Source organism: Psammomys obesus, unplaced genomic scaffold (assembly GCF_907164565.1).
Source record: "Psammomys obesus unplaced genomic scaffold, mPsaObe1.curated_primary_1811, whole genome shotgun sequence".
NCBI lineage: Eukaryota > Metazoa > Chordata > Mammalia > Rodentia > Muridae > Psammomys > Psammomys obesus.
In genome coordinates this window covers 49,751,179-49,778,605 of record NW_026585895.1, presented here as the reverse complement: position 1 = coordinate 49,778,605, position 27,427 = coordinate 49,751,179, and the positions used below count along the sequence as shown (strand labels likewise).

General features: G+C 48.0%; 1 protein-coding gene across 15 annotated transcripts in view; it reads right to left on the bottom strand.

Moving 5' to 3' along the window:
- Positions 1-27,427, bottom strand: part of Fnbp1 (formin binding protein 1) — a 111,617-nt gene that overhangs the window by 43,336 nt on the left and 40,854 nt on the right. For all 15 annotated transcript variants that reach the window (XM_055600946.1, XM_055600944.1, XM_055600945.1 and 12 more), the window contains exons 3-6: positions 26,325-26,381; positions 25,350-25,497; positions 10,475-10,537; positions 9,476-9,580 (exon numbers count right to left, since the gene is read on the bottom strand). In XM_055600946.1, the coding sequence (XP_055456921.1) occupies positions 9,476-9,580; positions 10,475-10,537; positions 25,350-25,497; positions 26,325-26,381 (373 nt within the window). The remainder of the gene's footprint in view (positions 1-9,475; positions 9,581-10,474; positions 10,538-25,349; positions 25,498-26,324; positions 26,382-27,427) is intronic.

Here is a 27,427-nt window from a genome sequence, read left to right as displayed (position 1 = left end):
ACAGTGATGATGAAACTAACAAGCCATATGATTCTCATGGAGTGTTTGCTATTCCACATCCGACCACCTCCTGTTCTTCGTATCTTCTGTCTTAATTGGAGCCCTCGTGAAAGCATCTATTATGATCCAACCGGTGCTATGCGCTCCTCACCCACAAGTACTCCGCTCAATGCCTAGAATGCTGGAACACTTTTTGAGGCCTCATATAGCATTTGATTAGCAGCACGGTAAAGCCACGCACAGTGACCACGAGTCTCTGATTGCATTTGCTGGGCTGGAGCAGAAGGACTGTGAGCTTGAGGCCAGCCTGGGCTACGTAGCAAAATGTTCTCTCAAAAGAAAGAAAGAAAGAGAGAGAGAAAGAGTGAAAGAGAGAGAGAAAGCAAGCAAGCAAGCAAGCAGGACTGGTGAGATAGCTCCATGGTTAAAATGCTTGTATGCTTGATGACCTGGTTTTGATCTGCAAAATTCATAGTGGAGAGGACCGATGTGCAAATGTTGCTGCCCTCTGACCTCCATGTGAGAACCAGGGCACACATATCATGGGGCACAAAAGTATACATACCCGCACACACAAACACACAATACACACTAACAACGATAACAACCGTCTAGCAGAACTGAGGAGTGGGAGCCTTGTGTAGTCCAAGGCAGACTTAGGATCACAGCTACAGTGCGGACCTGTGAGCGGCAACCCCGCCACGTGCCATTCATCACTGCCCCTGATATGTCTGCGAGCCCTGAGGAGTACAATCATACTCACTGGGCAGGGAACCGCAGACATAAAGGAAGTTGCCGGCTGTCTTTCCACTCGTAAGGCAGGGACACATTCCCCGCACCCCTTCCTACCGCCGCACAGGCTCAAGCGCTTTGAGTTCCACTGGGTATTTTTGCACATTAACTTATAAGCTGTGAGTTTGTTCTCAGAAGGAAATACAGACTCCACACCCCCATCCCTGATTATACACTAGCAACAAACACAGAATGACAAAGTATCCTTTATAGTGTCTTTGAAGATGGATCCACTTATAAAAGACTCGTCCACATCAGGTTTTTCCTTTTAACTTTCTACACCTTTTTTTTGTTTTAAGTGAAAAGCATGTTAGCTGGGTGTGTCTCGGGAACTTGGGAAGCAGAGGCAGGTCATTCCGGAAGTTTGGGAATAGCCTAGCCTATACAGTGAGACCCTATCTCAAGAAAGCAGTGTTGAGGCTGGAGAGATGCCTCAGCAGTTAAGAGCACTGGCCAAAGGATCACGGTTCAATTCCCAGAACCCACATGGCAGCTCACAACTGTCTGTAATTCCAATTTCATGGGGTCTGACACTCTCACACAGACAGACGTGCAGGTAGAACACGAATGTACATAAAATAAAAATAAGAAAAACATTGCTGGGTGGTGGCAGCACACACCTAGTCAGAGCAATCCAGAGGCAGAGGAAGGCAGATCTCTGAGTCTGAGGCCAGCCTGGTCTACAGATTGAGTTCCAGGACAGCCAGGACTACAGAGAAGCCCTATCTCAGAAGGGGAAAAAAAAAAAAAAAAAAAAAAAGCAAAGTGTTTTTGAACCCTTTTTAGGTTCATGATGAAGCTGCAGTTGCAAAATGTATTTTCTGCATTTGTGCCGACCACTTCCTTCCCCTTTTCACCTCTTTTTTTTTCTTTTTAATTGTCTTATAGACTGCTAGCACGCTGTGGGTGTCCCAGGTACTGACAGGACCAGACCACTGCTGCCTTTAAGGAACTTGCCTTCCACGGCCCTCTGAATCCTGAGGGATCCCTTCAGAGAACCAGTCAGACATTTTTGTCTAAAAGGAAAATGGGGGGGGCAAGCAAGAAAGAAGCTTACACATTCGATAAAGAAGTCAACTCGGTGGCCCCAGTGACAGCAGAGGAAGCAGGCAGCTGTGTCATTCCAGATGTGGCCACGTGCTAAAGGAGGTGTGGCCTGGAGACACACTTTCTCCCCATCCCCCCCAGCTGGCTCCAGTCCCAGCAGATCCACTCCCTGCCCCCAGCTTCAGGCGCCCGGACTGTGTTCTCAGGGTGGCAAATGGCCCAGGCTGTGCACTCCGGTGGTCTTGAGACAACTGTCAATCGTGTGAACAAAATACCCTCTTGCTTAAGGGTGGCAAAAGTTCCTGCCTTCAGTTTTAATCTCTCTTTAGAACAGTCTATCATATAATCTAAGACACATTAAAACACACACATAATTTAAAAATAAGAAATGTTTAACCCACATACATAGTATATCAACTTCTAAAATATTTTATTTTCATTTTTTAAGTGTGTGTGTGTGTGTGTATAGATGAGTGAGTGTGTGAATTCTGTAGTTACCTGAGAAAGCCAGAATTTGTTGTCAGATCCCAGAGAGCTGCAGTTATTGAAACATTCTTTTTTTCTTTTCCTTTCTATTTTTGTTTGTTTTGATTTGCTTTTGTTTTTTTTTGTTTTTGTTCACTGTGTAGCCTTGGCTGTTCTGGACTCTCTTCTGTGGAACATTCTGGCCTCGAACTCAAGAGATCCACCAGCCTCTGCCTCTGGAGTGCTGGTTAAAGGTGTGCACCACCGCACCTGGCTCTGGAACATTTTTTAGTTGATGACTGATACGGGAGAACCTAGCTCACTTCGGGCCATGTCACCCTAGAAAGAAAGTCCTGGCTACACAAGAGAGCAGGCTGAGCAAGCCACGGGAAGCACCCGGTAAGCAGTTTACCTTCCCGCCTCTACTCCTGCCTCAGTGCTTGCCCTGACTTTCCTTCGTGATGAACTGTAAGACGAATTAACCCTTGTCCTCCCCACGCTGCTTTTGGTTGTGGTGTTTACCAAGGCAATAAAAAGAAAATGGGGACAGTCTACACAGTGAGTTCAGGGTCAGCTGGGGCTACATAGTGAGACCCTGTCTCCAAAATTCAAAACAAAAATCTGAAATCAGGGGCGGACAAGATGGCTCAGAGGGTGAAGGTGCTTGCTGCCAAGCCTGATGACCTGTGTTCATCCCTAGGACCACAAGGGGAAAGGAAAGACCTGACACCTGCAAGTTGCCCTTTGACCTCCACTGGCATGCTCACCCCCACCCGCCATGGATAACTAAATAAACAAACAGCTGACTGTGAAAACCTGAATTCGCTGTGGGGAAAAACGGGATAGATGCCTAAAACCCACCTCTCAGAATTCCCCTCTCTTCCTCCCTTCATGACTCAGGACCACCTGCTCTGCAACTTCATTATATAACCACTTCAAATGAAGAGACTCAAACTCTAGCACTTTACTTTTTTATAGTCCTTGCTTTGGGGAGGGGTGAATTGAAAGCCTTCCTTGGTGTCCTCTGCTGCCCTGGAATTTGCTGTGCTGCCCACACTGATTGGGAACCGTCCTGACTGCTGGGATTACAGCCCTAACGTCCCACCCCCAAAACTTTTAGGAATCATATCACCATAGAAAAATGAGATGTTAAGACCCACAGAAACAGGTCTGCTCTTAGGGCATTGATGTTGAAAATTCTAGTGTCATTTAACTTTTGTTTTTCCTGCCTGGCCTGGAACTTGCTAGACCAGGCTGGCCTCAAACTCATGGAGATCCGCCTGTCTCTGTCTCCCGAGTACCGGATTAAAGGTGAGCACCACCACGCCTGCTAATAATTTAGCTTTTAAGTAGTTCCTAAAATTTTGTTATGTAACAAAAGGCCTCACGATTAAACCAGAGAGGTCACCCGGGAGGTGGTGGCGAAAGCCTTTACTCTCAGCAGTTAGGAGGCAGAGGCAGCCAGACCTCTCTGAGTTGGAGGGCAGCCTGGTCTACAGAGTGAGTTCCAGGATAGCCAGAGCTACACAGAGAAACCCTGTCTCGAAAAAAATAAAAATAAAAAAACCCCACCACCAACAAAGAAAAAGAAAGACAAAAAGAAACCCAGAGAGAAGGTGAACTCACACAGTTTCTAGGGAGTCCTGACTTGTCACCCCTCTTGGAGTGTGAAGAGAAGTGGCCACACAAACTTTCTGTGGTGAAGAGGGGCCCACAAACTAGACCGGAGCCATGGAAGAGCCACACCTCCAAGAAAAGGAGAGGCTGAGGGGACAGAACCTGCGGACCCAACTTCTGTCCCCAGCAACCAAGTGGTGGAAAGGGAGAACCAGCTCCTGGAGTTGATGTCCTCTGAGCACTGGGACAGACAGACAGACACACACACACACACACACACACACACACACACACACACACACACCAGTACTGAAGTCTGTAAAAACAAGCAAACCAACCTAACTCAACTGCCATTTTCCATTTCGGCAGCTGCTTGCAGCCACTGACTGCAGTTTCTGTTAATGCCCTAGCTTGCATGTAGAAGTTACATAAGGACAACGGCCACATGACAGGATGGGGTTATTCACCCAGGCCTCGGATGGACTTGACTTTAACACGAGTGTTTAGAAAAGAGTGCACTCTCTGTTGGGAAACATTAGTTTACATTTTGACAACCTTCTCCTCTCATCCCCTACCGGGCTGGCAAACCATGGCTCTGTCAGAACTCCAGGACGAGGCCCTGCCATGTTTAGCCAGCACAGTTTGTTTCTGGGGCAGCTGTCACAGTGACCCTGACTTCAAGGTTTTTGGCATGTGAAAGTCATTCCAGGGTTGTCAATGGGAAAAGCCAGTTAGGCCACAGAAGGCAAGTTTCTTAAAGACTGAGATGGTGTGGTCCTGTCAAGCACCTATGACACTCACGGACAAAGGACCAGGAATAGATTCAAACACTTCAAATACCAGAGATCCCATCAACTTGCTAATTTCCTGAAAAATGAGCAGGCCTAGCTGTGCAGCCCTGGGGGCAGGGCGCTCGCTCGCCTGTCCTGCACAGGGCCGCCGCGTTCCCCTCAGCACGGGATAAACTGTCATCCTGGCACTTGTTCCCGCCAGCCTTGTCTCCATATGGAGACCCTGTCTCAAAAAGCCAAAATACAAAACCAAAGCTACAAAACAAGTATCAAGCCCTCTTATCTCTGGGATAGGATCAAAGCTTAAGGGGGCTGGCTGCCATACCTTGTCTTGCTTAGTGGCTTTCTGCTGGTCAGTCCCCGGGATCCAAGGGTCTCTGCTTCCCAAGGGCTGGGATCTGGGCATGCACTACCATGCCTGGCTTTTACATGGGGGCTGGGGATCTGAGCTTGGATCCTCACGCCATCCCTTCACCCACTGAGCCATCTCCGCAGCCCCAAGAGGAAGCTTGAGGGTTTGTGTTGGAGGAAGGATAAGAGCTCTTTTTACTAAAACCAGAAAATACATTCCAACATACGCTGGTCTAACCAGATGAAGCAACGGAACCACCTGAAGCAGTTGAGCCCAGACTCCCGGATAGCTGCATCTCTGCAGAGTCGAGGCTGAAGGACAACTCCTTTGTCACCCTGTCTCTGAGGAACACGGTATCTAGGTAACATCTAAATACACTCTCCTGCCCAGAGAAAAAACCCTCCCAGGGAATTACCAGGCTCCTAGCCACAGGCAAAAGTGTCCTACGGTGGGCAGGAAATTTGAGGTACTATGACAGTCTTGACTCAGAGACACAGCAGAAGGGACAGTGAAAGAAAAGGAGATTTAGCTCATACCCACACCCAGAAATTCATGCAAGTTTATACGACACACCCCCTGGGCCATCACACACAACCCAGAGTCTAGACAAATGCATTCTGGGAGACAGTTCTCGGCGTTCTAGAAACAGTACGGCTGGCTGCTAGGAATAGGAAGGTGAGCTGAGTCAAATACAATCAGGCCACTTAATCATTTGTGGAAACTGTGGGGAGAGACATCTGTGTTGAGTCAAAGACACTCAGAAGTTAGCAATGGAAAGTGGGTGTGGCCATACATCTCTGAAACGTCAGCATTTGGGAGGTTGGGGCAGGAGGGTAGCAAGCTTAGACTATGTAGGGAAACCAGTTTCCAAAAACAAAGCAAAGAGAGCAATGGGGAATTCAGTGAGAAAAGCTGACTTCACATCTCCACATAGCCTGCAGTGGACAGCAGGTTTCAGGTCACCTTCAGAGCAAAAGGACTTAAAACAGTCAGTGTTTAGACATCGGTGTTTGCGCTTTGATGTCTGTGGCTCCCACATTCCTGGGCAGGGCAGCTATAGTACTTTCAGAAAAAAAAAAAAAAAAAAAAGATGCTTCCTGTAGGGAGAGATAAATCAGTGGAAATATGGAGGTAGCAATTCAACTTGGCAGTAAGGCCAAACAGCCTAAGCTGGGGGTGCGGAGCTGGCTCCGTCAGTGAAGTGTCTGATGCCTAACGTGAGAGTGTGCACTCTCAGCACTAGAGACAACAAACAAATAACACTAACAACAACCGCCACAGGCGCAGTGGCAGTCACCTGTATCCTCAGTGCTGGGCAGGGTGGAGACAGGCAGAGCCAGGGCCTTGCTGGAAGGCAGCGGAGGCAAGCTCCAGGTTCAGTGGAAATAAAAACCCACCAGGATCAAGAAAGAAGCAGACAATAAAACACTGAGTCACGGACCGGAGAGATGGCTCAGAAGTTAAGAGCCGTTTCCGTTTGCAGAGGATCCGAGTTCATCAGCATCTATGCTGCCTGTAACTCCAGCTCCAGGGGATCTGACACCCTCCCCTGGTCTCTGTAGGCTCTGTACACACGTGGAACACAAACATACATTCAGGTAAATGTCCATACGCATAAAATAACATAAAGATATATTGGCAAAACAAGAAAAAAATGACAATTCTTTTAATAATAAAAAGACATGTTAAAATCAACCTTAGACTTTCATTTTCCTTCTCTCCCCTTTCTTTTTGTTTTCAGTCAAGGTTTCCTGTAGCCCTAGCTGGCCCTGAACCTGCAGCAATCCTGACACCACCTCCCAAGTGCTAGGATTTTAGGCCTATGCCGCCACAATCTTAGTGGAAAAAAACCTGAAGCACTCTCCATAATCAAGAAGAAGATAAACCCACAATGACTATTGCTCTCTGAACAAGGAGGTCACAGACTGCAGAGGAAGATAAGAAAAATAAACAAAAGGCACAAAGATGGGGGAAGTGGAATAAGACAGACTGCCAGTACTGGCTGCGGACGGAAAGCTATGTTTTGGGTCACCATGGGAGGCTCTGGGCTCTGGTACTGACATGTAACCATGTCCCAGACATCTGTGAATTAAGGTCTCAGAAACAGGGCTGATGAGGTTAGAGAGACGCTCAGTGGCTAAGAGCCCTGGCTGCTCTCACAGAGGACCAAGATTCAATTCCCAGCACCTACATGGTAGCTCTCAACCGCCTGTAACTCCAGTTCCAGGGAAATGGATGCCTTCTTTTGACCTCCACCAGGCACACAGACCCATATGTGAGCAAAACATTCACACACATAAATTATAAGCATGTACATTTGTGCCACATATGGACACACACATGACTCATAAACTGAGTTGACTACATTTTTTTTATCCAGTGAGGTTTATTGGATGGAGAGAGAGTTAGAAGGAGAGAGAGACAGAGAGACAGAGAGACAGACAGACATAGTGGGGGGAGAGGTACCCCTATAGAGAGAGGGGGGAGCAAGAGAGTAAGAGAGTAAGGAAGTTGACTACATTTAATCTAGAGTTTTCAAACAGACTTCAGTCAGCTTAGTTTTAATTATTGCTTAGGATTAGCTTCTGTCTATATCCATACACATTGATCTCTCTGTGTAGACCAGGCTGGCCTGGAACTCACAGAGATCCACCTAAAGGCATTTGCCACCCACCTTGTTTTTATTTATTTAAAAAAATCTTTTTATCTTTCATTTTTTTAACCAGAAATATATTTATTTTCTTTTTAATTGTGTGTGAGTCTATTTGGCAATGGATGAAGATGCCCACAGAGGCCAGAGGAATGGGAGCTGCCGGAGCTGGAGTTACCAGAGGTGGGTGCTGGGAACTGAACTTGGGTCCTCTGCAGGAGCACTATGCCCTATTATCCACTGAGTCACCTCTCCAGTTCCATGTATTTTTTTTTTAAGATTTACCTATTTCTACTTTATGTCTGTGCATCGCACGCATGCAGTGCTTACAGAGGCCAGAAGAGGGCGCCGGATCTCCTGGAACTAGGATTACAAAGGATGGCACCTACCATGTGGGTGCTGAGACTCCTACCCTGGCCTCCTGGGAGAGTAGGCAGTGCTCTCAACCACTGGGCCATCTCTCCAGCCCATATTTTTTTTTTTTTTTTTTTTTGTACACAGGGTTTCTCTGTGTAGCTTTGGCTGTCCTGGACTTGCTTTGTGGACTAGGCTGGCCTTGAACTCACAGCAATTGGCCCTCCTCTGCCTTCCCAAGCGCTGGGATCACAGGCATGTGCCACCACCCCGTATTTTTCAATTTTTCAAGAGAGTCTCATATATTCTACAGTGACATCAAGCCCACTGTGCAGCCAAGGATGACCTTGATCTCCTGCCTCTACTCAGAAGTGCTGGAATTAACAGTCTTGAAAGCAGCCCTCTCAACTAGGTAACATTTTTAAGGTCTGAGGAGGGCCTGTCTGCCGTAAAAGTTGATGATTTCTAGGCCCACATGGTGGAGCCCCCTCAGTGCCCATGGCACATGAGTGCTACTGACACCCACACATAAATAAAAGACTGTAACTTAAAAAAAAATTTAAGCAACACTTTAAAAACGGCTAGTTAAAAATTTATGGTAAGCCCGGTCGCTTAAAAAAATGTATGTCTTATGGTAACATAAAAGCCTGCCCTCGTGATGTTAAGAATGTGCATTTCAGTATATTAAGTAATTTTTAAAAATACATAACCATATACCCCCCCTTCTAGCTGCAACATTCCCTCACTCAAGGCATTTCAAACTCCTCTGGCAGAACCGAAAGGCACCATGAAAAAGCAGAGCTTTTCCAAAGAAAAGCGCAGACTGTGGTGCCCCAATGGCCCTGGGCACCGTGAATGAATGCCGCTATTTAATGGTATAATTGTGTTTATATTATCTTGATGACTTTCATAAAAAGAAAATGGGGCTTCTAGGGAAAAAACACACACTGGCCTGGGAGGACAAGGCACACTTTATGTCTGAACCACCAGAGAGGAGCGCTCCCGCAGACTTCCAAATGCCCCTCTCACCCCAGCCTCCTGGGGATCAGCCTGAATGAACCATGACGCAGCTGGGCAGAGGGTTAGGCCTTTCTGGAAGCCTGGGGCTGCCGGGCTCTCCCCCATGGGCTGAGATGGCTGCTTCAGCTTCCGAGACATGGCCTTTGACAAGCCACTAAGGAAAAGCGTGGCCTTCTGAGCCACTCCTGGTGACTAGGCACATCACCTCAACCCTGGTTTTTCCCCCAGTGTAGACTCCTGGTCGCCATGGTTATGACACAAAACGAAACCGTTGTTCCACCCATCAAGTACCTTCCTGTGGTTATGTCAGAAAGGGGAAGCTGAGGCCCGGCCTCCCAGTGGCGGCCTAGGAAACACGCTCCAGGGAAGTGAGACGGGTCCCCTCACCTTCTCCACGTCGGCCTTGGTCACATTGATGTCAGCATCCATCTTCTCGAAGTACTGCTGGGCACGATCGGCCTCCTTGCAGTCCCGCTCAAACCGCCTCTTACTCTGCGGACAGAGCACAGCCACACCTGCTGGTCACCCACCCACCCTGCCACCCCGAGGACATTCTCCCCAGACCATCCATTATGCCTCATCATCTCCAGAAGTGACTTCAGCATTTGTCCCCCTTACAGCCATCCCCGTCTGTTCTCTGCCTAGGATTTTTCTGCCTCTACCGAAGCACGTTTCAGTGAGTATGTGTACCTGCTGTGTGCACGTGTGAGTGCCTATCTATGAAGAGGTCAACATCGGGTGCCTTCCTCAATCACTCTCCACACCATTTGCAAATGTTAAAGATTTATGTTATTTTGATGGTGTGTGGTTGTGTGTGTATCAGTGCAGGGTCGGCACCTGCAGAGCCAGAGCTATTGGATCCACAGGAGTGGAATTACAGGTGGCTGTGAGACACCCAATGGGTGCTGGGAACCACCCCAGGCCCTCTGCAAGAGTGTCGATGTTTGTGACTGTTGAGCCATTATCTCTCCAGCCCACCCACCCTGCTTTCTGAGACAGCTTCTCACTAAGCCTGGAGCTTGCTGAGATGCTGTGCTGCCTGGCTGGTCAGAGAGCCCCTGAGCCCCTCCTGTCTCTACCTCCCTAATGCTGGGATTATAGGCATGTGCCATTGCACCCAGCTTTTTAAGTAGTGCTGGGGATCCGAACTCAGGGCCTCATGCTCCCACGGCACATGCTTTACCCACTGAGGTATCTCTCCAGCCCTCCTCCAGCATTTCTAGCACAGCACTTTGCTGGCCATAGGAGTAAACTAAGTGAAATACAAATGAGAAAAATCTAGAAAGAAGACTCCTTAGTGGTCTATGCTTGGTGTTTTTCCTAGTGAGCCATTCCAGGTGAGCTGGTCTGGGGGGACAGTGGTCTAGCTGCCGGCTTCCTGCTTACCGACTCCAGCTGCTTCCAGCAGGTCTCTATGTGCTGCTGAGCCTTCCGTCCATCATGGAAGTTCTGTGAAGCAGAAAACAGAGCAGGGGTCAGCACCGACCCTCCTCCTGCGAAAACCTCCCATCTGCTTAAACAGCTTTAAAGATGTATGTTTCTTTTTATATGTGTGCCTGTTTTCCCTGAGTGTGTGTGTGTGTGCGCGCGCGCGTGTATGCGCACCATGTTTGTGTAGTGCCCACAGAGGCCAGGAGAGGGCATCAGATTCCCTGGGGCTAGAGTTGCAGATGCTTGTGAGCCACCGTGCGGGTGCTGGGAACTAAATCATCCGAAAGGGCAACAACTTCTTTTAACTGCTGAGCCATCTCTCCAGCCCCTTAAGTAGCCAATAGATACGGTCTGGGCTGGAGGTGTGAGTCAGTGGGAGTGTGTCTGCCTAGTATGTGTGAGGCCCTGCAAAGCAAACAAACACTGACCACCTAGTCTGCACAGTCCCAAGAAATCAAAGGGCTCATGCCTGTAATCCAGGACCAGTGTGGCTGATGCAGAAGGATTTCCATGAGTTCAAGCCAGACTAGAGTGAGACCCTGATCTCAAAAAAAAAAAAAAAAAAAAAAAAAAAAAAAAACAACCAAAGTTTAAACAATAAACAAGTTAAGGGGAAATGGAAACAAGAGTGGCTGCAGAGTTCCTTTTTAAGTTGTAGACACAGCAATATCGAATGTGAAATTGTATGCGGCTTGCAAAAACAGGAATGTCTTACTGAGACAGGCATCACACCGGCAGAGGTGGCACACACCTCTAATACCAGCACTTGAAAGGCAGAGGCAGGTGGGTGTTTGAGGCCAGTCAAGGCTGCATAATGAGACCCGGTCTTAAAGGAAAAACTTAACACCAATCACTGGGGTCATCCTCTGAGCATTGGTGAATTCACATATTATATTTTTCACCTCCCACAAATGAAAAATTGTACTTCTTAGCTGTCTCCCCCAGCCTCTCCTGAGTTGGGAAACCACCCCTGTACCTCTGTGAATCTGTCTGTGTTGGCTATGTCACATAGTGGAACCCCATAGACTGAGGACTTTTGTGATTGGCAGGATGACAATATTTCTTCCTATTCACATGCAAGGATACTCTCAAGGTTCTTCCTGTTGTAGTATGTATCTGTTCACCAATCCTTTCTTCTGGTTGCATAATATTCCACTAAACAGAGGCACCACATTGAAGTAGCCACTCGCCGGTTGGTAGACATTTGCTCTGTTCCTAGTTTAGGGAGACTATGGATGTTGGTGCTACAAACGCTGCTGTGAGCTTTGTGTAAACAGACGTTGTATCTTAGAAGCTTCAAAAACATTTCATTATTATTGTGTTTAGGTAGGCATGTGAAATGTGTGGTTGTGGAGGACACAGCACACAGGGAGGACAGAGGATGACTTGTCGGAATTGGTTGTCTCTTTCCAATGTGTGGATTCCTGGGGACTGAACTTTATCAGCTGAGCCACCTCACCAGCCAGAGAATCTTTGAAACCAGAAAGGCCTTGTGGTGGGCATGTGACTAGTATTAACTTCCAGAGACCACAGAAAGCGGGATCAGGCAAGCTGCTAGGAGAAGGGGAGGAGAGGGGCTTAGAGAGGGACACTGGCGGCTCAGGGTCTGAGGGAACAGAAGACTGTGGATGGGTCTGAACCTGGATGATGTGAAGGGAGGACACCAGAATGAAAGCTGTTGCCTGGTGACAATGCAGGGAGGAGAACTTTGACCCCCGCTCTACAACACAAGCACTCTAACGCTGGCCCCACCACCAGCCACCATGTTTGTCTTTGATTAGTCAAGCCACTGGGAGGTCAGGATCAGATGTGATCCTGGGTCTTTGAGATAGCTCAGTGGATAAAAGTGCTCACTTCCAAGAATGATAGCCAGAGTTCAGTTTGGGGTCCCACATAGTGGAAGGAGAGAACCAATTTCCAAAGCTGTCCTCTGACCTCCATTAATGTGCTGTTCGAGTGTGCACACATGTCCCGGGTCCGGGATCCTGAGAGCTTAGCAGGGTCCCTCCCACAAGGCAGAAGGAGAAACCAAATCCACAAAGCTGTCCTCCAACCTCCAACAGCACAACAAGACACACATGCCCAACAAATAAAAACTTTCCTGAAGTCCAGAGTTTCAGAAGAAGGAAAGAAGGGAAGCCACAGTGTGAGGAGGGTAAATAGATGGACAGTTTTAAGGCTAATATTTCTAGAAGGTTCCAGAGTCTGGTCCAATGTGGCCTGGGGCCTGAGAGCTGGGAAGGTTTAGCATGGAACCTCCACTAGAGAGGACTTGTCGTAAGGTGGGTAGTCAAAGCCGGGTGACTGCCAAGGATGAACGCTCTGGAAAAGAAAATGATACGGCTAGAGAGAGGAAATGACGTCTCTCTCACTTAGCATCCAAAAATCACCAGTTCCCTTTAACATACTTCCACCAGACACCAATGGGATCAGTGGACCTTGTCTGCATGGCCAGAGGCCACAGGGCCTGTGCTGGGTAAAGGGCTCTGCCCTCTGGGTCTGCTTAGATTTGCTGCCTGAAGCTGCCCAGTCAGCGAGGCTTCTTGTTTGGCTGAGTCTCTGGACCAAGGTCACAGTAAACTCTGAGCTCCTACAGGGTTCACCCTTGACTCTGGAGACAAGGGGCAGCAGCAGCTCCCCAGCGGCTGTCCTGGTAAATGCCCTTCTGTGCATCTGTGCATGTGTCCTGTGTAAGCCAGGGGTCAAGTGTCTTCCTCTACCATTTCCCGCCTCATTTCTCGAGAAAGAGTCTCTCGTTGGACCGGGAGCTTACTGGTTCTGCTAGACTGGCTGGCTGCTGACCTCCTGGGGTCTGCCCACTTCTGCTTTCCATTGCTGGATCACAGGTGTGCACCACCACACTGGGGTTTTACGTGGTGCTAGGAATTCAGACTCAGGTGCTCATGTTTATATAGCAAATAGTTAACCCACTGAGCCATCTCCTCCACCCCTAAATGTTCCTTTTAATAAACCTTCCCTCGTTAGCCAGCCTGACGGCCCGCTTGCTTCCTGACTGACGAGGTAAAGCTGGGTAGCAGGGGGACTAACAGAAAGTACCAGGTCCCTTAGGTCCTCTTCTGGGATTCTGCCAAAAAACCCCCTTTTCTTACGCCTACAACACATCAGAATCTGGGGACAACCAAGTGCCAGAGAAGATTGGAGGAGGGGCAAGACCAGCCTTTTGCCAGAACAGTGAACCGTTATAAGGGGATGCATTCTTGTCTATCCAGAGGGCAAGTGCCACCGTTCTGAGCTCTTCTGCAGCTCAGTTCTGACCATCCTGCAATTTTTTTTTTTTAAGATTAAAGTTTTTTTTTTTTTTTTTTTAATCTTAATCATATGTGTCTGAGTATTTTGTATATCACGTGCATGCTTGGTATGGAGGGGGTCTGAGGAATAAGCCCCGAGACCGGAGTTATAGACGGTTGCAATCTTTCCAAAACCAGGACCTCTGCAGATGCTCTCACCTGGGAAACCATCACTCCAGGCCCCACCCGTCCTTCAGGTTTTGCTCTCTACAGACTCAAAGGTCATGTCCCTTGGGCCTTCACTTTTTAATCTCATAATGGACATACAGAGTGTGAGAGAGGGGAGATGACAAAGCCTAAGGCTTAGAGTGAAGGCGCCAGGGGCAAGGCAGAGGAAGAACCAGGCAGCTTGCTGATTGCAGGGTGTAGAAAGCCCTGCTGGGGAGGACAGACAGGAAGTTATGCACAGCTCTGTAAAAAGGAAGGAGTGGAGGCCAGAAGGAAGGGGGAAGGGTATCCTCAGGGGAAGAGAGAGGCAGTCAGGAAGAAAATAAAAGTCCATTTCAAACCTAGCCCTGTTGAAGAGGCACCTTGGGCTCCCAAAGTTCCCCACCTGGGGCCTTCTCCCTAGAGAGGATGGCTGCCCCCGCTTCTCATGTTTTGCTGAAAGGTCCCAGTGACTTCAAGATTCAAAGATGGAGCCAAGAGGGGGTATAGGAATGTAACCCCTAACTCCCTAGGCTGAGGCAGGAAGATGATGGAGGTCAAGGCCTACCCAGGCAACTTAGTACAACCTGTCTCAAGATAAAAAGTAAAAAGAGGGCCGGAGATTAAGTGTAGTGGTAAAGTGCTTGGTTAATTGGGCTCAGCTCACAGCAGCACCCCAACACATACACACCCAAAGAAGAATAAAATGAACATACAGATATGAAAAATGAAAAGCTGAGACTGCAGAGATGGCTCAGTTCAGTTCCTAGCACTCATGGCAGGTGGCTCACAACTTCCCAAACTCCAGCTTCAGAGGATCCAACACCTTCTTCTGGGCCCCATGCGCACAGGCACACACAATTTAAAAATAATAAAAATAGCCAGCTGTGGTGGCTTTAATTTAATCCTAGGGCTAGGGAGGCAGAAGCAGATGGATCTCTGTGCATTTCATGCCAGCCTGGGCTTCATAGTGAGACTCTGTCTTAAAAAAGAAATAAGTCTTTAAAAGAAAAACCAAAAAACAGCTCATGGGCTGGAGAGATGGCTCAGCACTGGCTACTCTCCCACAGGACCAGGGTTCAATTTCCAGCACCCACATGGCAGCTCACAACTGTCTGTAACTCGGTCTGACACCCTCATACCAATGCACATAGAATAAAATTAAATATGAATTATTTTAAAAGAATTCACATTTTGGGTAATTCTATCTAAAAACCCAGAGGACGTTCTCTGGCTGTCTTTTATGTAAGTGTATGAGAAGCACACACATTTGCTGTGTACCTTACATGGCTGGGAGCTGGTGGCTGTCTCCCAAGAAGGCACCTCAACCCCTCTCCCCCCGTAATTAACCAGGCACCCAGACTGCGGTGCCTGGTGATGTTCCTTCCAGTCTTTCTTCTGCAGGGTGGCCCTCCACAACCAAGGAGACCTGCGCCCTCCTCATGGCTCTGCACATGACTGACCTTGGCAGAGGTCACCAGCTCCAGCTGGCTCCTTGGAGGGAAAACAGTGGTTTGAACAGTTAGAAAACTTAAACAAATAAGCAGATTTGCCAAATGCATTTGTTGTTTACGAACAAACAATGGCAGGGCGCTTCTCCTCAGGACAGTGAGGAAGTGTGTCAGAAAATCGTGCCCTCACCGCTCTGAATAAAGAGGGATTGTTCCCAGGACAAAGACATAAGGGCCGCTTTGGGAGCCTGGGATGAAGTCACCACTGCTCTTCCCTCCTGTCAGAAGAGAGACAGGAAATGCCATCTCTGGGGAGCTAGAGGAATGGTAGTTACTCTCCCTGTAATAAGATGCTTTGGGTCTCTTTTAAAAACACAATAATAGACAGAAAAGGGGAGAAGAAAAGGAAGGAAGAAAGAAAAAGAGAGAGAAAAGCCAAGTGGTATCTGAAGTAGTCAGCTAAAAGTATTTGTTTTCATTTCAGGGTTTTTTTTCTCTGTAGCCCTGAATATCCTGGAACTTACTCTGGAGGCCAGGCTGACCCTAACTCATGGAGACCCACCGCTGATGTCTCCTGAGGGCTGGGATTAGAGGCATGCACTACTGTGCCCTCAGTTCGGTTTGGAGTTGTACTTGAGTCTCTACAGAAGAAACACCCTTGGAGGAATCCTGCTGCTCAGTAGATAAGGTGCTTGCTGTGCCAGCGTGAGGACCTATGTTCAGATGCCCAGCGCCACTTAGAAAGCTGAGCGTGGCAGCGGGCATCTGTAATGCCAGCACCAGACAGGCAGGGATGGAAGCCCTGGGCTCACTGGCCAGCCAGCCTAGCCAACTGTCCAGCTCCAAATTCAGTGAGGGACCCTGTCTCAGAAAAAATAAGGTGGTGAGCAATAGAAAAGACACCGAGCATTGACCTCTGGCCTCCACACGCTCATGGGAGGTTAAAAAGAGGAAGAAAGAGATAAAGAAGAAAAAGAGAGAGAAAAGGAGGGAGAAAAGGAAGGAGAAAAAGAAAAACCTGAATTTGGCAGGGTAGCATACCCTTTAATCCCAGCATTTGGGAGGCAGAGACAGAGGCAGGTGGGCCTCTGTGAGTTCAAGGCCAGCCTAGTCTACATAGAGAGGTGAATAGCTAGGGCTACATAGCAAGATGCTATTAAAAGGGGGGGGGGGGAGGAAAGCTGGACTTTGTAGCATGAGTCTGAAATCCTGACCCTTGGGAGTGGGGTGAGGTGGGGGTGTTGGAGAGTGGTCTGATGCTGTCCCTCAAGATCCGGTTAAACCTATCCTTGTTGTATGAACCTGCCTAAGTCATTATACTTGATTGGTTGATTAAACAGCCTATACCTGGGCAGGGCAGAATGGGATAGGAGTGGCTAAGGTTTCCAGGCTTTCGGTTCTAGAGAGATTCTTGGGAAACAGACGGACGGGAAGGGAAGAGAGGAGGAAAGAGGATGCAATGATGGGTGAGTATGGAGAAAAAAACCAAGTGGGCCAAGAGGAAGGACTCCAGCAATGGTGTGAAAAGGCCCAGATGAAGAATAAAAGCAAGTATTTGTAAGATTATAGATGGAAGATAGCCCCGATGAGGAGGACTAAGATGGATGGCATTGATGGGGGCTGGGAGGTGGATGGTGAGGTTTTTAAGACAGTGAAAGTGAAATATCTGCCCGGCCCAAGGTAAATAAGGCAATTTTAAAAATCTATCAGGTGTCTATGTCATTATTTGTGATAGCTCCTTAAATAATACCATCGTGATAATCTTAAGGCTTAAAATAAACATCACATAGCCCGAGAGCCATTTTTAATTACCACAGCACTGGGGTAGGCAGGACAGGAGCTGAGGCAGGAGACTGCTTTTTGAGGCCGCCCTTGGCTACTTACATAGTGAGTACCAGGCCAATCAGGACCTTCACACAAAGACAGTGTCAAAGACAACAAAACCCAGCAGAAAACAAACAAAAAGGCGACTGGAGCCCAAGGGAAAGCAAACATCAGCTTCAAGGGAAATAGAGATGACAGCATCTGCGGCGACTTCGCTGTCCTGCAGGTGAGACAGTGTGGCCGCCTCTAGCCGCCCAGGGTCAGTGAAGAGAGCCGAACGGAACACTGTTGTGGAAACAGCCACTTCAAACACAAAACAGGAAAATTGAAAGAAAACACGCTGTGTCGGCAAGCAGTCTCACACGTCTGGAATTTTAAACACAGCTCAGTTTCCACAGATGGAAACAAGAGGACACAGAGACTTTAAAAGGGCAAAGACAGAAGGGGCCCTCAGACGGCATGTGTGGCGAATGCTGCCGTGTAGGTCAGGATGCTGGGTCACCCCAACCCTGACTCAGGGTCCTCAGACAGGGCTCCGCTATGTAGTCTGGCTGGCCTTGATGCCTCCCTCCTCCCTTCCCCCAGCGTGCCTCAGCCTCCCTAGCTGGCAGGGCGAGCGTGCACAGCCCTGGCTCACCACCCTGCCTCCCTTGGGAATCTGAGTATAAATCTGCGTGCTACGGGCTGATCAAGTGTGATGACACCGTGTGGAAGGCGATCACCCGCCCACCTGATGTTCTGTACTCCTAAACCCTAAAAGGAAAACACAAGACGGTTACGGCCACACGTTCTGCTTTTGTTTCCCAGGGACTATGCTCAGGAATCCCTGTTAAAAGTCCTTTCTGAAAGGGCGTTTCAGGTCTCATGAAGGCTACCTTCACACCCTCTGCCTTCCCTTCAGCAGCACTGACTGACAAGGCAGGGCCTAGGGAGCAAACAGGGTGCAGGTTGGCCTGGGCCAGCGGATGAGGCTGAGTTTCCTGGCCTTGACTCTCTAGTTGCCCTTTTGTCCTTGGTTCTCCCTTGTTTTCTGGAGAGATATACCACCCAGAAACCTCCACAGCCGGCACCCACACGATGTGTTTAATCTCCTGGGCCAAGTCATCCTGTGTTCACATTCCTTAAAGCTCTAACCTCGCAGAATCTAGGTGAACGCCAGAGACACAAGGACCAACTCACGCACCCTCACAGACTCTAAGGACTTCAGCCCATCTCTTCCGAGAGTACAAAGCTGTTGCTTCCAAATCAAAGCAAGGGACCTCCGTGATGGGTTTAAGGGAGTGCCAGGTGAGAAGGAGAAGCCTCCAGTGGCCCCACCATGGCTAAAAAGGTCTCGTCTGATTCCACCAGCCATCAGGGGATAAGTGCAGGCCCAAGTGCCCGAGGTGACGATCCAGGTATGAGGCGTGCAGCCTGATACAAGAACGCCAGTGAAACCCATCACATCCAGGACAGCCTGAGGGGACGCGGTGAGAGGGCATCGGACAAGGGCAGTCTGGGACGCCCCTGGAGCAGATGCTAACGAATCAAGGCTGAACCACAAAGGCTGGGGCACGGACCCTCCTCCACAGCATCTTTGAAGGATGAGCAGCTTGTACGTACTCTGAGATGCCATATCTGAGATTGAGTGAAAGAAAAAAAAAGATGATTGGGCCTTGGCCTTGGATGCTTCTCATGACTGCCAGAACCATGAGAAGGATAGTGGCACTCTTGGATTGGCATTATGGAAAAGACAGGCAAGTGCTGAGTACAGGAAGAATCGGATGAGGAACAAGTGGGATTGGGGACAGTCCTGGCAGTGACTAAGATGGTGAGCTAGACAGTGGGTTCATTGACTCCAGGGCCAGCATGGAAGCAGAGAGCTTGAGCGAGAAGACACAGTGCCCTCCTCTATGTGACAGATGATGGCATACGGGGTCCTGGGCAGACAGGGATGATGAGAAGAGAAAAAAAATCAAAGCTCAGAAGATTTACCGACCCGCAAGGACTGGATAGATAAGAGATGGAGGGTGATGGCTCTAGCTCTAGCTCTAGCATGCCTGAGGTCCTAGGTTCAATCCCCAGTATTGTCAGAGAGGGAGAGGAAAGGGAGGGAGGGAGAGAAAAAGAAGAAGGGAAGGAGAGAGAGAAAGAAAGAAAGTCTTGGTTGTATTTCAAGCACATAAAATCAAGAAGAAAACATAAACACCCTGTCGAGGAAGGAAGCATGTTGCCCCATGAACAAAGAAGCTTAAATTTCTTCAGTCCATGCCCCGGATACGGCTCGGTGGGCCTGGGTTCCATCCCCAGCCCCTATAAATGGGTGAGTTTACCATGCCAGCTCTTGGGAGGTACAGGCAGGAGGAACAGGAGCACCTTTAGCTATATAGTCACTCCAGGGCCAGCCTGGACTATAAAATAAAAGACCCTGTCTCAAAACAAGCCAACCAGTCGGCAGGCATCTGCGGAGGCCTGTGAAACCTTCAAGAGCTGCTAAGGGCATCCACGATTGTTTCCTCTACAACTTCCTAGACAGTTACTGATGAAAGGCAATGCTGGGCGCTTGCTGATTAGTGAAGCAGATTTTCCAGCTGTTTCCAGCTGCAGAGAGAACTGGGCCTGCTGCTCAGGCCTCGGCTGGCAAGACCACCTGGGCTCCTCAGTGGGAGCCACGCAGCTCTACAAATTCCTCCTATGCGATCAGTGGGTTCTGCTGTGCTAGACCTCAGACGGACACAAAAGCGGGGCTAGGCTAGCCTCTAAAACTCCATTGAGTCCTTTCACCATACAAAAGTCTTCAGTGGTGCTATCTGTCACCTACTCAACGACCTGGACCTCAGATAAGCCAGTCCAGGTCTCAGTGATGCTGGAAACTGATCTGTGACACTGCTGGCGACTGAAGACCATAACCCAGGATGTGAAAGCACCCCTGCTCATCTGACTTCTGGGACCTGGGTAGGGATGGGAAGCTAATCTCACCTCCCACACAAAGGAAAGAGCTAGCCCAGGCCCAGTGGGGCAAGCTTGCCGCCCCTGTGGAGGCTGGAGTTCTTCAAAACCAGCTTCAGCTACACGGTGGATTTTGGGATAGCCTCGAACATAGCAAAACCCTGTCTCAAAACAAAGAGCTAAAAAGAGCTGATTGTGGAATTGTTTAATCTAAACCAGTCAAAACCAGTAATACTACAGATCAACAAAACAATAAAAAGCACTTAAACAATAAACAAATGGGGCTGACTTGCAGCTCGTAGTGTTTATGTAGCTGTAAATTCATTTATGAATGAATGACTGGAACACCCACTAAAGATCCGATTATGAAAACAATGCATTTTCCAGAGAGAACTGAGCATACAAACTATGACAGAACAGTGAGATGGCTAAAAGGTGCTCGCTATACAGACCCGAGTTCAAACCCCATAACCTACGTAAGAACGGGAAGAGAAAACAGACTCCACAGATCAGCACTGTCCCACCTCTAAGACAGACCCAAGTGTCTTGGGACCTTGTTCTGATCTCAGCAGAAACTGGGAAATGATACCGTTGGGCAGAAATGCCTAGAGTGGAAGGTGTACAGGCAGGGGTCAGCAGATGTGCAACTGGTGGCTGTGTGGGCAAGCTAGAAAACCACGCATGAAATAAAAGCACGCGTGCAGCCTCGCTTAGCACTGAGGTCCAGGCTGCCTGGGTAACACCTCCAGCAGGACCCCGCAGACCCAACAGACCCATACCACCTCCCTGTGCTTCCAGCTCCCGTGCCAACGTCACAGACCTCCAACTGGGCAGGGTTAGCCACAGCTATCCGGGACAGTGGGTGCAGGGCTAACCAATCTTCCAGACCATCAGTGTATCGACACACCCATAGGACAAAGGCCTCTAAGCTTTTTGTTGTGTCTGTGATTTTTTGTTCTGTTTTGTTTTGAAACGAGATCTCAGTTAAGTAGCCCTGGATGTCTTAGAACTTGCTACGTAGACCAGACTGGCGTCAAACTCAGAGATTCACTTGCCTCTGGCTCCCAAGGGCTGGAACTAAAGGTGTGCGCCACCACTCAGGCTGATTTTGGGCCAGGATCTCTTGCAACCCACACTGGCCACAAACTCACTGTGTACCTGAGGAAGATCTTAGGTCTATGATTGTCTTGCCTCTACCTCCCAAGTATGCTCCATCACATTGCCTTTTTTAATTCTTTCTTTCTTTCTTTCTTTCTTTCTTTCTTTCTTTCTTTCTTTCTTTCTTTCTTTCTTTGTTTTTTCAAGACAGCATTTCTCTGTGTAGCCTTGGCAGTCCTGGACTCACTTTGTAGACCATGCTGGTCTTGAACTCATAGTGATCCGCCTGCCTCTGCCTCCCTGAGTTCTGGGATTACAGACATGTACCACCACTACTAACTTTTTATCTTATTTTTAAAATGTATCTTATATTTCTGTATATATGGACACATTGTGTGTGGAGGTCAGAGGACAACTTGCAGGACTCAGTACTCTCCTTATACAACGTGAATCTCCAGGCTCAAACTCAGGTCATCAGGCTTGAGGGCTAAGGCCTTATCCACAGAACTGTCTTGTGTTCTCTCTCTCTCTCACACACAAGCGCGTGCACACACACACACACACACACACACACACACATTTTTTGAGCAGTGTCTTGCTAGCTGGCCAGTTCCATTCTCTAATTTGTAGTCCTCCTGCCTCAGCCTTAATGCTGGGATTAAGAACCTGTGTTACCACACTGAGTTATACAGCCCTTCAAAATAATGGTAACCATGATATAGGAAAGAAGAGATGGCTTCGCAAAGCCGCCTATGAAAATACCACAAATATGTATTTGTTGACAGACATTCTTTCCAGTATTTCTAAAGATTTCACAATGTTCTTAAATGTCAGTCTAGTTTAATTACAGAATGCTTCAACAAACAGAGTGGTGTTTGCAGATCACAGATTGTCCTGACAGAACAGCTGACTCCCAGGTCCTTAAAAGCAAAAGGATGGTTCAGTGGTTAAGAGTGCTGGTTACAGAGAAGCCAGCTCAGATCCCAGCACCCACATGGAGGCTTAGCCTATGACTTCTGTCTGTTTCAGGGGACCCAATACCCTCATCTGCCTTCCTCCCTCCCTCCCTTCCTTCCTCCCTCCCTCCCTTCCTTCCTTCCTTCCTTCCTTCCTTCCTTCCTTCCTTCCTTCCATTTCTGTTTTGTTTTTCTAGGACAGGGTTTCTCTGTGTATCCTTGGCTGTCCTATAACTCGCTCTGTAGACCAGGCTGGTCTTGCTCTTCTAACTAACCTCTTTGGGCACCAGGCACACAAGTATGCAAAACACACATATATATTAAAAAAATTTTTTTTTCAAGACGGGGTTTCTATGCCCTGGCTGTTTTGGAATTCACTCTGTAGACTAGGCTGGCCTTAAACTCAGAAGTCCATCTGCCTCTGCCTCCTCAGTGCTGGGATTAAAGGCATGAGACGCTACCACCAGGATTAAAATAAATACATCTTAAAAAAAATTAAGGCCACATGATTTAAGAGATAATATAACAGATTATAAAAAGATAATTAACAATGAGTAAATAAGATAATCCATTTACAAGATAGCAAAGGCATATAAAGGTCCTTATCTATAAACTTAGAACTAAGTAGACATTAACACTCTGTGTGTGTGTGTATGTGTGTATGTGTGTGTGCTGGGCCTGGAACCCAGTGCTCTGTATATAAGAGGCAAGTCTACAACACTGAGCCACACACACCCTTGCTCCCTTACTGGTGAACTCTAGAAAAAAAAGCTCTCCACTGCACTACACTCCCAGCCCTGGGGCACATCTGTTATTTCCCAGCTATTGCCACCCTTTCTCGCTGCATCTTCTGTGTGCCTGCCTTCTGCAATGCTGGACCTTATGAGGTAGGCAAGGACGTCCTTGTCCTGGAGGAGCAGACATTGTTTTTTTGTTTTTTGTTTTTTGTTTTTGTTTTTTTTTTAATGTGAGGTGGGAGAAAGACCAGCAAGCGAGCAGCTGTCAGGGCAGGGGTTAGTGGGCGAGTGTGTGATTAGGATGCACACAGCCCTGGTTCTGTCCTTAGTGCTTCTCCAACTTCCCCTGCAAATCTAGACCCTGTTAAGCACTACCCAACAAGAATGATGTAAGGTATTAGAGAGACAGCTCGGAAGTTAGGAGTGCTGGCTGCTCTCGAAGAGGACAGGAGACTAGTCCCAGCACCCATGCTGGGTGGCTCACAACAGCTGTTAACTCCAGGTCTAGAGGATCGGATGCCTTCTTCTGCCTCAGAGGACATCTGCACACATGAGGTACAAACCAACTGACTCCCACTTTGTCTATCTGTCTCTCTCTTAAAAAAACACTGCAAAGCTGTCGGACATGGTGACACACACCTTTAATCCTAGCACTCTCTAGAGGCAGGCAGATCTCTGAGTTTGAGGCCAGCCTGGTCTACAGAGTGAGTTCCACAACAGCCAGGATTATATAGAAAGATTCTGTCTCAACAAAACAACAACAACAAAAAATATTGCCAAGCAAGGGAAGGTAAAGGGGGAGAGGCCGGAAGAACTCTGTAATTTTAAGTGAGGCAGATGAGAAAGTCCTCTCTGGGAAGGAAACATTCCTGAAGAACCTGGAAAAAGGCTTTCTGAGGGAGAAAAACCAGTACAAAGGCCCTGAGGCCAGAGGACAGTGAACCTAGCCATGGACCACACAGCGGGAGAAGAAGGATAAGGAAGGGCACAGCTCTCAGGCCCTTCCCATCCTTTCCCTCACTCCTAGAACAGAACCAGTGCTTGCTAAAAAGGTGAAAGAGTTTCTGTTTGGGAAGCTGGCTAAGATGCTAAATCCTGTGGGTAGAGAGGTGTCAGTGGCCAGCACATGGGCAGAGCCCTAAACAGGAAGAGGAGAGAAACCTTCACAAAGGTCAAGGCAAGTTCAAAAGCAGGGCAGCTGGCCAAGGCTGTTTCCAGATTCCATGTATTTATTTTATCTTTATACTAGATGGTAATGTTTTGTTCTGAGCCCCAGGGTTCTGTCTAACCGTTTCCTAGCTGTTTCACGAAATAAAATATCTTGCATGGTGGTGCACGCTTTTAATCCCAGCACTTGCAGGTGGGTAAGTGAGTTCGAGGCCAGCCTGGTACAAGAGCAAGTTCCAGGATAGCCAGGGCTATACAGAGAAACTCTTATCTTGAAAAACAGCAACAACAAACAAATAAATGAAACACCTTCCTTAATGGCTGGTCCAGCAGAGAATGTTGTCAAGCTTATGGCTCCAACCTCGGAGCTGTGGGCACTTGGCCCAGCTAATTCCATGTGCTAGGAGACCTAATAAATAAGCCCTTTGAGTCTCACCGACAAGACACCAGCTGCAGGCACAAGTGAGATGGCTCAGCAGGTAAAGAAATCAACTCTTACATGTTGTCTTCTGAGCGCTAAGCACACATCATGACAGGCGATTAAGTGAACTCATGTAAACACACAGACAGACACACACACACACACAATGTTGCCCTTGAATTTCTGCTAGCCTCTACCTCCAACGTATACCATTCACGGCTGGTTCTAGTTTTGTTTGTTTTATATTTAATGTTATGTGTAGGAGTATTTTGCCTGCATGTATGTATTCGTACCACATTTGTGCTTTATACCCAAGGAGGTCAGAAGAGGGCCTTGGATGCCTTAGAGTTTGGAGTTACAGATGGTCATGAGTCACCATGTGGGTGCTGGGAACCGAACCTGGGTCCTCTACAAGAGCAGCTAGTTCTCTCGACCAATGCATGCTCTCTCCAGCCTGCTGTTGTTTGAAACATGGTCTCATTATGTTACCTGGCTGGTCTGGCACGCATTCTGTAAAGTAGGCTGGCCTTGAATTCAGAGATCCACCTGCTTCCTCTACTGCTCAAGTGTTTAAGGGGTGCAGTGCTATGCCTGGGCTCCTTTATGTTTTTGTTTGTTATGTCAGGGTCTCACTGTGCAGCCTTGAAGGCCTAGAAATCACTGTGTAGCGTAGCTGGTCATTGAATGTGAAGAGAAGTTTCTGCCTCTGCCCCACACCCCTGTAGCTCTCAAATGGGAGAACACCCCTGCCTTTGGTCCAAATTTTGGGGGAAGACATCCCAATCCACATTACCGATTTCCGCTCCTGCTTCAGCTCCTGCACGTAGCGCATCAGGTCCACCGTGATCTGTGACGTCATGTTCTCGGAGATGACCTCGTGCTGCCCCGCATAGTCATTCATCTCATTCAAGGTGGAAAGAAACGCTTTGCATGCGGTGTACCTGGGGACAGGGCACAGCGGCTCCTTCTCAGACAAGCCTCCCTCCGTCCTCACATGCTTTACTCGAGGAAATACTAATTAAAACCAGTCTGTTCTGCATCCGCCTCCCAGAGGATCTTGCTGGTTCATTACACAACAGCTCAGAATTAATTACAGTCCAAACGTGGACACAGGTGCTCTGTGAAATACACGCTCTGGCACTGTTCATCAGTCCACAGATGGTCCCAAACTCACGCACCCATTTCCACTAAGTACTCCAGGCCTCTGGACCTACATCAAACACGACGCTCCCACCACGCATGATGACCATCACTGCTGACTGACACAGACACGGTTCTTGGATGGATGAACAGGTGAGGTAGGGCTTTTGATGCTACAGAAGGGAGCCCAGGCTCTGTGCCAGTGCTTCTCAGTCAGTGGGTCGAGACCCCTGGGGGGGGGGTTGAATGATTCTTTTACAGGGGTCACAAATCAGATACCCGCCTAACAACTCATAACAGTAGCAAAACGTACAGTTATGAAGCAAAAAGAAATGAACTTTATGGTTGTGGGCACCACTACATGAGGAACTGTACTGAGGGGTGGCAGCGTTGGGAAGGGTGCTTGCAGGACCTCCTAAAACATTCCCTACTTGGTTTAGAGGACACAGTGGGCCCCCGGGCTCAGAGTCAAGGTTAAGGAAGCGTTCTCCTCATCTTCCCCAAGTTCCAAAAGGACACAGAGGGAAAGGTGGGAAAGGACCAATGGGAGAAGATGCAGTTCTCTCCCGTCCCTTCACAGGTACCACCCACACCCATCTCACCACACCTCCACCAGCAATGGACATACTTGTATTCTTCTTCTTCCTTCGAGTTCTTCTTGGGCTGGTATTTCTTTGAAAGGTTCCTAAGACGAAAATGAAGGCATGTCACCTTAACTGGAAATATACAGAAAAACCAGCGATAAAAGACTTTACTAGTTTGGTTATGTTTTTTTTTTTAACCCATAAAGTCACATATTAAAGCCCATTTGTGGGGCCGGCATGATGGTCCAGAGGGTGAAGGCGGCTGGCTGCTAAGCCTGATGACCTGAGTTTGATTCCCCAAGACCCACATGGTGAAAGAAAAGAACCGATTCCACAAAAGTTGTCCTCTGACCTCTGTACTATAGCATTCACTCCCTCACATACATATCCTATACAGTAATAAATAAAAAGTGTCTAAAAAGTATCACTCCAACAAGTGACAGGTTGTACATACACTTAAACACATAGAGTACTCGTGTACAGAAATGTGGTATGTATGTAGCAGATTGACCTAATAAACACATATTTAAAAAGCAACATTTTCTGTAAGGGTGTGCACTAAAGGGAAAAAAGACAAAAATGGAGACTCACGTCATCCCAAAAGACATTTGGTCCATAATGTAGTAAACCAAGGTCACTCCAGAGCCAGGTCAAGGGGACGACACAGAGTGAGGGGGCTGAGTTCAGCAACAGATTCTTCCGTGTATGGGAGCAGGGAGCACTGAAGGGCCCTGGGGCTACCTTCTAGGTATTTTTAGTGTGCAGTTTTAAATAGTAACCACTCTTTTTGTTAATCATAACTTACAAATTGAAAACACCACTTCTAAGTTCACAGCTCACATAAAAATTATTCTCAGACTGTGGTTTAAAAAAAAAATTGCCAGGTGGTGGTGACGTGCACCTTTAGGTGGGTCTCTGCGAGTTTGAGTCCAGCCTGGTCTACAGAAGGAGTTCCAGGACAGCCAGAAAAAACACAAAGAAACCTGGCTAGATAGATTGATAGATAGACAGGCAGGCAGATAGAAAGGAAGGGAGGGAGGGAGGAAGGGAGGAAGGGAGGGAGGGAGGGAAGATAGAGAGATGGATGGATGAACAGATAGATAGATAGATAGATAGATAGATAGATAGATAGATAGATAGATAGATA